Source organism: Gavia stellata, chromosome 21 (assembly GCF_030936135.1).
Source record: "Gavia stellata isolate bGavSte3 chromosome 21, bGavSte3.hap2, whole genome shotgun sequence".
In the NCBI taxonomy this organism is placed as follows: Eukaryota; Metazoa; Chordata; class Aves; order Gaviiformes; family Gaviidae; genus Gavia; species Gavia stellata.
Genome location: NC_082614.1, coordinates 8,116,406 through 8,128,319, shown reverse-complemented (window position 1 = coordinate 8,128,319; position 11,914 = coordinate 8,116,406). Strand labels below are relative to the sequence as shown.

Genomic DNA, 11,914 nt, shown 5'->3' with positions numbered 1-11,914 from the left:
TGCTACAAACTCATCCTACAGCCCAAGTTTTCATTAAAGGCTTTACAAGACTGAAAAACATTGTTCAGAATAGCTTGAAGTACTTCCTGAGGATGGAGGAACACTTAATATAAGCAGCAGTTAATTCTAGCACCACAGCTCTGAGGCAAATGTTTTTTTTAACCCTCTTTGCTTTACACTTGCAACCTCCAGGCACAGTTTACATGAGCTTTTTTGGGGACAGAGGGGAACAATGACACAACATAAACACACATCCTCAACAGCTTACAAGAAACAAAGCCTTTCATCCTTTGAACAGCAGAATACGCTGTTTGTCACTTCTGCAAGAGCTGAAACAAGCTGACTTTTTTCAGTTTTAGCTGCAGTGTGATACGAGGCTGTTCTTCCAGCTCCCACACCAATTGCTTTCCTGCACAAGAAAAACATCCACAGGAGCAAGCTTTGGTTATAGAAATGGGGGGGGGGCGGGGGCGGGGGGGGGGGCGGGGAGCAGGTAAGGAAAGTCAGTGCTTTTGCAACTGCTGAGCACACAGACATTCAATCTCTTTGTATTCCACAGCTCAGCTTTGAGTTTTGGGGAATACTTGAGGACTGGACAGCTTCAGGCTTACAAAGATTTCTTCTTTTCTGGACTGAAAGGCAGATATGAGTATCTATGAAGGAGGCAAGGGGGCTGAAGGACATTTTTAAGACAGCATCACACCCCAACGTAACAGAAAAAAATCTAGTGGTACTGTAGCTGAATGTACTAGTGCAAAGAGACTAGAGGCAGCTCCTGGACAGCCATCAGTTTTGCTCATTCAGGTGCGCGTGATTTTATCTGGAGGCATGAAACCTGTGTCACCCAGCGTTCGAAGTGCCACTCTTCCATTGGGACGTATCACCAAGTGAGTTATACTGCCATTGTTGAGAGACATTCGCAGCCAGCCTTCTGGGGGGAACTGCAATGCTCTATTAAAAAAAAAATTATTCATTCATAAACAGTTATATTAACATGCCGCTTACAGCATCACCTTCTGTTCCCAATACAGGGCCGGGGGGGCGGGGCTGCAAAAACGAAAATTGTTGGTCATTCTGCAGCTTGCATGCAAATGCTCCCACAGTCAGCCTTGGAAAAAATACTTTTCTTGTGCAATCGATAGGAACACGCAACAGTGATAACTGGACCGGTGCCAACAATGCACTTGCATAAGCAGAGTCCAGTGCACGGGTATGATTATTGTAGACAGGATTAATTCCAATCGACAGAAGGTAGACACTCTAACAAACATAGTCGGGTTGCTGGGAGCGCTCTGAGCAACCTCCTAACAAACAGGACGATAGATGACATACATAGGTTCAAGCTGGTCACTGAGCCAACTGCAGTACCAGAAAAACCTGTGCAGTTCAGGACAGGTAGAGAAGATGGCTCACCCCCCCAACAGCCTCCTCCGCAGACCAAAGGCATAAGCAGCAAACAGCACACTTTCATACACCATTTTAGCAGCAAACAGCACACTTTCATACACCATTTTAGCCTTATCAACATCGGTAAGTATCTAACAACAGCAGAGAAGACGTAGTGAGATAGGATTCATTCTACTTGCCTGTATGTGCCTACGGAAGAAATTCACCACAGCTACTTTCTGTCAGCTATATTGTTCCCCAGAAGTAGCAAGAAAAAAGCACCCTATGCTTTTTGTAGAAACACAGTATCACATCTAGTCTCCAGCTATTCTAAAATTCCTAACTGAAGAGCCTCAGGAGTTCAATCAATTATAGTAAACAGCTGGAGAAAATACAATGTTGTCTCAAACATCTTTTGCCTCAGACACTGAGGAATAACTTGGTTTTGGCTCTATGACAGTCTTTTAGAAAGGCTAAGAAACTAAGCAACAGCTACAATCAAGCTAGATTCAAAGGGTTTGAATACACAGATTGTGTTCAATTGTGGTATCAGATAGCCTGGAGTGGATGGCACAGAACAGAAGTTATAAAGAAGAAACAGCAAAGAGAAGAAGTATACAGCTATTTCACAAAAAGCCTAGGCAGCAGCAAGATGATCTTTTTTGGCACAGGAAAGAATATTCTGTTTACCTGATCAATAATTTTAAGTATAGCAATTTTGAAGAGCTCTAAAGCAGTCCACAGTGCAGACAGGCTAGCATTTAACTAGCTCAGCTAAATAAAGCTAACTGAAATTGTTGTAGGTATTGATCAGATTAAAGTTTAATCACATCTGTCCTGCTCAAGACAAATTACCTTACAGACAGTGCTTTGTTGATAGGGAAAAGGAACAAGAAAGACAGACTCAGCTGACTGGATACAGAGACAGGCAAAAATCCAGACCTGTTTTCTCCTTCATGAACAACCTTGATGTTAGCAGAAAGATCCACTCTCCCCTCTAATCCAATACTGGATGTTACTGCAAAAACACACTAACACAATTTGAACATAATAAAAAAAATTCCATTAGTAAAGAATTCCCAAAACTAAATCAATCTTTCATTATGTAAGATCGAAGTTCATGTCACCTCAAAAAGATACATCCAGTCAGATGCTCTATTTGTTGTCTTTTCCAACAGTCATTACAGGCATTGTCCTCAGGTTTATAGGAAGCAGAAGCATTTGGTATTAAAGAGACTGTTCAGATCTACAAAAAGGTTTCAAGTCTCACCGGTTTAGCCATTTTCACTTTAGAATTAGAATGAAAGTGTTCCAATTTTCCAATTTGTCCTCTACCTGCAAATTAATCTTGTGATGAAGTTGCAGAAGCAGCTGCTCACAATGCAGGCACTGATCTCCAACCACTTCAAACAAGCCAAATCAACACATGTCCTCACTCAGCAGTGCCATACACCAACACTATTTTCAGTAAAACTACGACCTTTTAAAGAACACAAACGAACATGCAATCCAACACGTACCTGCACACAATATAGCGGATCACATTGGCATGGCAGACAAAGATCTCGTAGCTGTCGTCTTCCTGCTTTGCATCAGCTCTATGAATGAAGTTTCGAAAAGCAGCCTCAATTCGAGCTCCATCTTCGTAATACTGCTAATGGCACAGAGTTCAGAATTAAACACAGCTCAGAGCAGCATGTGCCATTCTCTGCATTTGCAGATGGGCTGCGTCTTCGAAAGAGTTCTTCTTTACAGGGATGCATGCACACTTGAGGCTGAACTAATACTTGCGGATTCTAAGTTATTTTAACTGTTCTGTACACTTATTGAGGAGGAAAAAAGTATGCTATTATCTAAGGTCTATGAAAAAAAGCATCAGCTCAGACACTGCAAGTTATCACTACAGTCAATATAAAGTATATTAAAAAAACCCAAAACAAATACAGAAAAAAAAACTTTAAGTAAAAAGTTACCACAGCTTCTGGTTTCCAGTGAGAGACTGGAGGGTCTGGTTCTATAGGTGCTCCCTCTCTCAGCAGATCAGTACTAATTTTTTTGACTCCTGAAATATTAAATACACATTCAGAAAGGAGTTGTTACTTCACCTGCCACTGCAAACAGGCCCACAACCCTACAATCAATCCATTTTTCATATTCTTCCCTCAAGGAAATCTTCCTCTCCTTCATAAAGGCCATTTTAGTCAACACACTTCCTGTCAAGGGGTGTGAATCTCTCCAACACAACCGTTTTGTCATCAGCAAGACAAAGTTTATTCCAACTGAGAACAGCCAGACCAGCTCAGCACAGCAAGTTGAGTCTTCCCAGTCTGCTGCACTTTGAAGAAATGCACTTGCAAGGATGTTAATCTAAAGCTGTATGTCAGTTAATGCTTACTGCTAATTAATGTTAATGCTACACTTTTGATATTTATTATTTATATTAGTAAATCTCTTCTCTGAGGAAGGAAAGATGGTTTAGGTGGGGATTTTTTGTTTATTTTGGGGTTGGAGGGGTTGTTTGGGGTTTTTTGTTTTGTTGGTTTTGAGGGTTTTTTTGAAGCAGCACATTTAAGAAAACAAACACAGAATGGTTAAGAGAACTGACATTCAGCTAGCCATACCTGAATATTGGCTAAAATACCAGACAGAATTATGTATAGCCAGATATCTTTAGAGTCTGCTATGTCTGAACAGCAGGAGAGAAAAAAAACACACAAAAAAACCAGTAAACCAAAACAAAGACAGAAAAAAAACCACAACAACCCAAAAACCCGTATAAACAAAGCACTCGCATTAAAAAAATCCCTACACCTTTGTGAGTGTGCCACATCTTCCTCTGCACATAGGACAGCAGAGCACACAAGAAGGGCCTGTTAACTAACCCAGCAAGCATCACTACAAAAACTGGAGTTTATGATCCTCTTCTCTCCTGCACTATTGCCCCTTGACACTGAGGACAAAGCCAATCCTGATGATCTCTGACAGTCTTTGCTTTATAAAATGCCTAAGTGAAGAGCAACCAGCAGAGTTCTCCTACACAGCAGTATACACAGGTAGCAGCTAGTCACTCAGAGGGGCAGATCCCTCTTGTATTTTAAAGATGAACCGGAAACAAGCAGAATTCGGGTTGTTAGTTTCTTTATAAATAGAGACATATTCACACAGGGCTGGAAGTTGGCTAAATAACATCTCAACCTTAAGGACAAGCTTAGAATTCTCCCGGAAGCAGTTTTAAGGATCAGAAGACAATGAAAAATTAAGGGAAGTCACTTACCTGGGAGATGTTTGCTTATAATTTCAGTTGTTTCAGTTGCTCTAGTCATGGAGGAGTGGATAATCTGATCAAATTTTAATCCCAAGCTTGCCAGCCTGTGTCCAGTCAGCTCAGCCTGCTCTCGACCTTAAAAGTTATATTCGTTATATAAATCAGTGACACTCATGTAAGTGCCTCACACAAAATACCAAAAAAGTTCTCCAGTAGACATAAAAGGTCTCCATCAATGTCAGTTTTTTCCTAGCAAAAAGTAATTGAAAAAACATTTTTACCAGAGTCATTATTATTCAGATCAAGCTTATTGGACGGACAATTTCAAGTCCTATTTCCATCTGCAGGAAAAATTAGTTGGTTTGGTTTTTTAGTTAAAAAAATAGATATATCAAAACTTACTCAGAGATTTTCACTAAAGTATTCAATATCCCTGCTACCCCCATTCCAAGGGAGCCACTTCCAATAAAAGATAGTGGTGACCCAAGCCATCTGCCGTCTCTATGTTCAGGGAAGCACAGAAGAGGAGATTCTGTCAAACAGACCCACTCAGACCTGACAGTGCATTTGTCATAAAGGAAACATCATCTTGGAACAGTTAAGAACCACAGCACTTGGATATCCTAGGGAAGGCTTTATTCCATCTTTCAGGCAGGTAGGTGAAAAGACAACAGACAGTTTAAGTAACTCACCCAAGGCACAGGATGAGACAGGATTAAGATTATACTTTGTTACCACTTTAAGATAGCACCTTAGTCCTGAAATGAGCATTTCACTCCGGTTTGAACACTGGTGATTAAGACTTGGGAGGACAAAAAAGGTGTTTATACTAAGCAGCTGGCACCAGACTTCCAAAACCTCAAGCAGCACTGCACAACAATAATTCTTCCCCCCTCAAAACCAAAACAGTGTTGGCATACATATAACCAAGAAAGTGTCCACTGCTTTTTAAGTACACTATTAAAATAACACTAATTAACATTTGAGACCTAGTCACAGATCAATGAATTAACACAGACAGAAGTTATCCTCATTTCATGTAACTGATTAGCAGTATTCCCAGAAACAGTGCTTAGTAGCAAAAGTGAAATGTATTTAATTATAAACACTCCAACTGAAAGGTAAGTCGGGGTAATTTTTTTTTTTTTTCTTAATAAATCAGCAAATTAACTAACAGAAACACAAGCCACCTTTTAAGAGAAATCTATTCCAAAGTTAGTCATGGAGCTAAGGTTAAAAGCTTAGCCTTGAGGAATTATGTCAGCTGGCATGAAAGTTTGCTCAAGCAACCTTAAGATAACTGGAAATTTCCTTTGTGAAGTTTCTTAAACTGAGTGTGTTTAGAACTCTGTAAAGCATGTTTTAGTGTTTGGATTTAGAGGATCAAAACCAGAAAAAACAAACTTATTCATGACATCTTTCTGCCACAGAGAATCCAGAAAGTGGATTAAGGTTTGGCAGCAAGACCCAGAACCGAGCTGAGTTAAGGACCTGTACTCATCAGGACAGCAGCACGTGAAAAACAATTTTCTCAAAATGCAAAGTACAATGCTTCTAGTAATACATACCCAGTGGGGTCAGAGTTCTGTCTTTATCAGCCCGGCCATCCAGATTATATTGAGAATGACGGATAAGGAATATGTGCCTGGTGGCTTTTGCTTTGCAGTGATCTAAGCGTGAAGCAAGTTCTTCTTCCCCAGTTTCTTCATTTTTCTTTTTGAGGTTGATAAGAGCCAGTGGTTCACGTCTAAACAAACACATTAAAATGCCATTTTTAGATAGGGGAGATGAAAAGGCAGAGGAATTTTACAGATGGGTAGTCTTGCCTTAGTTCTAGATATAACTGAAGTACTAAAATCGACTATTTAGCCACTTATATCGCAAAACTGATTCAAACCATTGTGTGAGTGCTAGAAATAAAAACCTGTATTAAAAAAACCCAAAAGTTAATGCCCTAGCTTAAAAGATGTAACTGACACAGATAAATTTGCTGTTTAGTGACAGCCACCTCTCAGTTAATTCTTGGTGAAAAAAAGCAACAAACAACAGAAAAAATTAAATCCTAATGCAAACAGATGGCATACACTAAAACATATGAAAGCTACAGTCTTTCTGAACAAGAAGATTATAAACAGTAGCAGAGACTTTTAATTCCTGTTGATTCAATAGTTGTTCTTGGGATTTTCACTGATTTTCAGTCACAGGTACAATGGTAGGTTTTTTGACAAGAAAAACTAACCATGAATGATACCCAGGAAGAGGTGTTGACTGATCATAAAGGAAAGAAAAAGTGTTCCGTATCTAAAAGGCCCTGTGATAACACCTACAAAATTTGCACTTTATCAATCACATTTACGTCAAATGAGTAAAAAAACAACCCGAACAACATCCTAGAAAGACTCCAACTTTCTAAAGCACAAATTGAGAATTATTTTGTGCTTTAAACTAGGTCACATCAGGTCTCCACAGTACCACTTTTTTGTTTTTCTGCCTGGAATGTTTATTTATCCTTTCATCTTTTTCATCACTCTCTCCTCTCACGCCACTTTAATCTTTCTTACCATTTTGTCACACTGCACACCAGTCTCTCTTTCTGCATATCATAACCTTCCCTCTTGCACATCACCCAGGCAGTTGATCCGGTTCCTCAACAGGACACAGGGCATAGAGGATCTTCCCCTCCCTCCCCCAGCATCACAGATTAGTGCCACAGATTTCCCACTGCTGACACCAACACTGCACTATCATCATCAACCCTGTCCAAATCTTCCACAGATTAGTCTTCTGGTCCCCTCGCTGCACTGATCCTCTACCCCATTAATACAAATCCCTTTGCTATGTCTCTCTGCCTCGGAGCGTAAATCCTTTCCCTTGATCTCATACCTAAAGAACAGCTAATTTATTTAATTCATACTAGACCTCACTTCTTCCATTATTATAATTAAACTTGTTTGTTTATAGATTTTTAATCAAGAATATAATTTTCATTCAGTTTGAGACAAAGTAATTTGATCATAGAAAACTGCTGCTTCACATATGTATTTCTACAGTTCACAGCAAGATTGGCTTTAAAAAGCCTTGCATCCATTTTGCTTTAGTAAAGACACGATTTCTATTAAACAATGAGGCTTGACACATTCCTTAAGCTGTTAAAAAAGTTCAGCAAGGCATTAAAAATGAAACAATAGTCCAATAACAAGAAGTTCCATTGCTATTTCATAGGATACTTCTTTTGATTCAGTAGAAACTGTATCGCTGGAAAGATGCATTAGGAAAACAGAAAAAAAAAGTCTGCAAAATTCAAGCATGTTTGTAAAGTAACGTAGGAATTATTTCATCCTATGGCAGAAACACACAAGAAGAAATGCCTGAGTGAAAGTCCTGCCCTGTCCCCCTCAGCACCTCTGAAGTTACTTCATGGTAACATCCGCTTTTAAAAGCAACAGATGCTTTAACAAGTCACGAGAAGATAACCAAGCTTAACAATATTTTTAGCATAAACTAATTTCAGAAAGTTTATGAGGAGGAAAACTTTTAATACTGCTAAGACTTAAGTAGGTTCTTTTAGGCCACTGAAACTCATAAGCTGACAAAAGCAGTTTTCTGCATTCCCATATAAAAAAAATTGCCCAAAATCGTAGCTGGACAGAACTTTGCTAAAAAGCAATGGCAACGCCAGGGACCATCTTTAAACCCAATTGTAACAAAAGTATCACTTAATCCATGACAGCGCCCTTTTCAGCTTTCTTCCAGGAAGCCCTGCATGTCACTGAAACATATCAGTCAGCCTGACAAATGTTTTAATTCTTTTAACATACTTTGAAATCCAGATATTTCTACTTTTATTTCTAATAAAACTATTTGCAAGAACCACTCAGAAAATACAGAAAGTTACCTGAAGCCCCAAAATTTAGACAATAATTCAAAGCTTTTTTCCCCTCTCCCACCAAGCTTTCCAGTTAACAGAAGCTTAATTAGAACAGCTTTCAGATAAAGTATTTTACACAAATGAAACTGTATCTAGTCTTATCCAAGAACTGAGCTGTACAGTTCCTGTGCAAGTGGCATAGACCAATGCAACATCCTAGGTGTAGCATCATATCAGATCAATAGGAAGTTTGAAAACAAGATACTTGCATTCTTTTGTTTCAAACTTGAAAAGCCATCGGTTATTAAGAATATTATAACATCTGGTTATTTGCTCACGACGACTTTGTAAATCATTCCCTGCCCTCCCCCCCAAAGAGAAGTGGTCAGGTGCTTTGTGTATTTATAAGCCATTTAACAACTTTGTGTTAAGTGTTTCTGTCAACGTCATCCAAGAATCAAGACTGAGACTTCAACCAGGTATAGGCAAAGCCATACCACACCAATTGGTAGACACCAAGCAGCAGAAAACTAAAATTGATCTGTGATAATGTATTTACAGAATACACTTCCGCTGTTTGCACACTATGATGAATGGTGATATAGTACACTATCCTTAACTGCTATTAAGTGTTATCTAGCTGTATTTGTTCAGGCAATTGTGACAGCTACGTCAGTTATAGCACAACCTCTACTTGCCGAGTTGGTTAAAAAAAGAAAAGTTACACGAGTCTGAAAGTACTTTAGAATCCCTGAAGAAAACTGTTTAGCAGAACCAGAAAGGCCTGGATCTGCAGTTAAACAAGCAGCTTTAGTACCTCCCTCGATGTAACTGTGTAACCAGGTATAACCGCATTTAGTGAAAGTTTTATTTTTATAATTAGGCTGTACATAGCCCTACTTACATGAACACTTGATCCTGTAGCATCTCAAAAAATCAAACCAGGATGCGTTATACAATAAAAGTCTGTCAGTGCTTAGGTTTGGATTTACTATGATTAAACTGGAGCCTGACATGAGTCTCCCTGGGGAGGTAATTCTACCAGACGGAAGCTAAATGAGCCAAAGCTCAATACAGATATTTGCACATGCTAATTAAAGAATCAGAAAAAAACATAGTTTAACCCTTGGGTGAATGTATTTCAACACTATGAAGAACACAACTAAGTTAGGTTCAAAGCAAGATTACCTTTACAAGAAGTTAAGAACGCTAACTTGCAGTTTCATGGTCAACATAGGTAGCAGGCCTAATACACACCTAGCACATGCAAACGTTTTTCATCCATAAGGGTGCTGTTACTAAAGAGAAAAATCTTGGTGTAGACATAAAGCAATACCGAGAGATGGTTAACACCGTGTTAAAAAACAACAGGCACGTCTTCTACACAGTGCTCCCCTTGATCACAAACCTAAGGCTTTGCAATCTCACTGGATGAAAGCACTACAATAAGGCATCTGCCCATCTTTACAGAGGGGAAAGCCTCTGAACTCTCTAAAACGAAACACGGGGAAGACATCCCTTCAGAGTACTCAGGTACTCCGGAATTTCAAGAATTTTCAAGAATTTCAACTATATTCTGCTTTAAACAGCTTACCGCCTAAAATTTCTCCTGGAAAGGAGTCCTGCGGACCCTGACTCTGCGCTGGAGCACCGGGGGTGCTCTGTCACCCGGGGCTGCGCGCTCACCACAGCGCGTCTCAGCGGCGGGCGAAGGGGGCCCGGGCCAGTGAGAGGCGGGCGGCTTCAGGGGCGCCCAGGGCCGCGCTGCGGCAGCCCCCGCGGGGGAGCCCGGGGCCTCCCCTTCCCGTCAGAGGGGCACTCACCCCCAAGCCTGAGCCCTCAGACACCGGTTCCTCCACGCACGGCTCCGACGGGGGGGGTAGGGGCAGCTCCCGCCGCCTCCCCCGCGGCGGGGGGGGTCCCTCCGGGCCCCTCACCACAGCCGCCGCCCGGCAGCGGGATCCCCACCCAGGCGGCGGAGGGAGACCCCGCCACCCCTACCTGTCCCAGTTGCTGTCCCAGTAGCCGCCGGTGCCGGCGGGTCTCTCGATCCAGCCGGGAGCCGGCGGGCAGGAGGCGGCGGCGGCGGCGGGCGGCAGCAGCAGCAAACCCGGCGGCGCCGCAGAAGCGGGGGGAACGGCGGCGGCAGAGCCCCCCGGCCGCGGCTCGGCGTCGCCGCCGCGGGCCGGCTGCTTGCCCACGGCAACGGCGGAGAAGAGGACGGAGCCGCCGGCCAGCCCGCAGGCGGCCAGCGCCAAGGCGCGGCGGAACGACATGGCGCGAGCGGCCGTCCGCGTGCCCCCTCAGCCCCGGCACCGCCCGCCGAGCGCGCCGCCCCGCCCCACGCCGGACGGAGCGCGGCGTGGGGCAAGATTCCTCCGCGAAGGCTCCCGCAGCGGCGCGGGGAAGGACGGGGCGTCCGGCGCCGCACCAACCCCGGCCCGGCCAGCCCCCCCCCCTCCTCCTCGCGGCGCGGGCGGGCCCCTCCCGCTGAGCCGCGGGCTCCGAGGCGCTCGGGCGGTGCCGGGGGACCTGAGCCCGCCTCAGGGCGGGCGGCCTCGGTCTTGGGCAGCCCGAGCTCAGCCTCCCTCAGCCGGGCTGCTCAGGGGTCAGGCCGGAGGCCTGGGCAGCGGGCTGGAGGGGCTGGTCCTGCCTGGCCGGTCGGAAACCGGTTTCTGCCCCAGGCGGGTCACGGGGAGCTGGGTGGGGAGATCACCTCCAGCCCTGCCTGGTTTTAACCACCTCATGCAGGGCCGCTGTGGGCGCTCCCCGGCATGGGCGGGAGGGTGCCGCTTTCGTGGGTAGAGCATGCATCATAGTTAATTATAAGCCCTGAGCTGACTTCCACAGAAATCAGTCTTACAGTCAGCATTGGCTTCCTGGCATTGGAACCCGGGAACCTGGCTTTTGGGAAATGCCAGTGGTCACCAGCCAGCTGGTCTGGGCAGAGCCGAGCTGGCTTACAGCAGGGCTGGGCGTTCTCCTCCCCGCCTCCCGCAAAGGAGCAGCGGCTGCCCGCTTGCCTGAACGCTGCTCCTCGCTTCACGAGGAGGCTCCTTTCGGAAGCAAGATCTCAGTTTAGCTCCGCCAGCATTGCGTTGCGCAGAAGAAACTATGTGGTCAAACTGGAACGTTAATTATCTGTGGATCAGCAATGGCACTGTCTTAATAAGCTCCCAACAGAAGCCTTGGGGAAAGAGAAGCAGAACAGAGCACCTTTTTCCTGAGCTGACATCTGAAATTCAGCACCGATTTCTACCTATTAAATTCAGCAGTTTGCAAACGGTGACAGAAATTATATTGAATCTGAGTCTCGGGATGCTGGCAGATTTTACAGATTCCATTATTCAGCCTTTGCATATTTAATTATGCATTCTTATCATTCCCATCCACCT

General features: G+C 43.6%; 1 protein-coding gene across 3 annotated transcripts; it reads right to left on the bottom strand.

Annotated features, from left to right (window-relative positions):
• Nucleotides 1-489: 489 nt before the first annotated feature.
• Nucleotides 490-10,795, bottom strand: PGAM5 (PGAM family member 5, mitochondrial serine/threonine protein phosphatase). 3 transcript variants are annotated; one of them, XM_059827760.1, is made up of 7 exons: nucleotides 10,638-10,795; nucleotides 10,521-10,562; nucleotides 6,220-6,398; nucleotides 4,661-4,786; nucleotides 3,360-3,448; nucleotides 2,907-3,040; nucleotides 490-951 (listed from the first exon to the last, which is right to left on the bottom strand). In XM_059827760.1, exons 1-7 carry the CDS (start codon nucleotides 10,793-10,795, stop codon nucleotides 801-803), a joined length of 879 nt encoding a protein of 292 aa, XP_059683743.1. In that variant the 3' UTR covers nucleotides 490-800. The 3 variants fall into 3 exon arrangements, with proteins under 3 accessions (XP_059683743.1, XP_059683745.1, XP_059683742.1); XM_059827762.1 differs by having other exon boundaries at nucleotides 2,907-3,037; XM_059827759.1 differs by having other exon boundaries at nucleotides 10,521-10,795.
• Nucleotides 10,796-11,914: the final 1,119 nt, after the last annotated feature.

Coding starts and splice junctions, on each gene's coding strand:
- PGAM5 (XM_059827759.1), bottom strand. CDS start 10,795: ATGTCGTTCCGCCGCGCCTTGGCGCTGGCCGCCTGCGGGCTGGCCGGC. Junction 3,041..3,359: donor ACTGGAAACCAGAAGCTGTG/GTAACTTTTTAC, acceptor CTGTGCCATTAG/CAGTATTACGAAGATGGAGC. Junction 952..2,906: donor ATCCGCTATATTGTGTGCAG/GTACGTGTTGGA, acceptor TTTTTTTAATAG/AGCATTGCAGTTCCCCCCAG.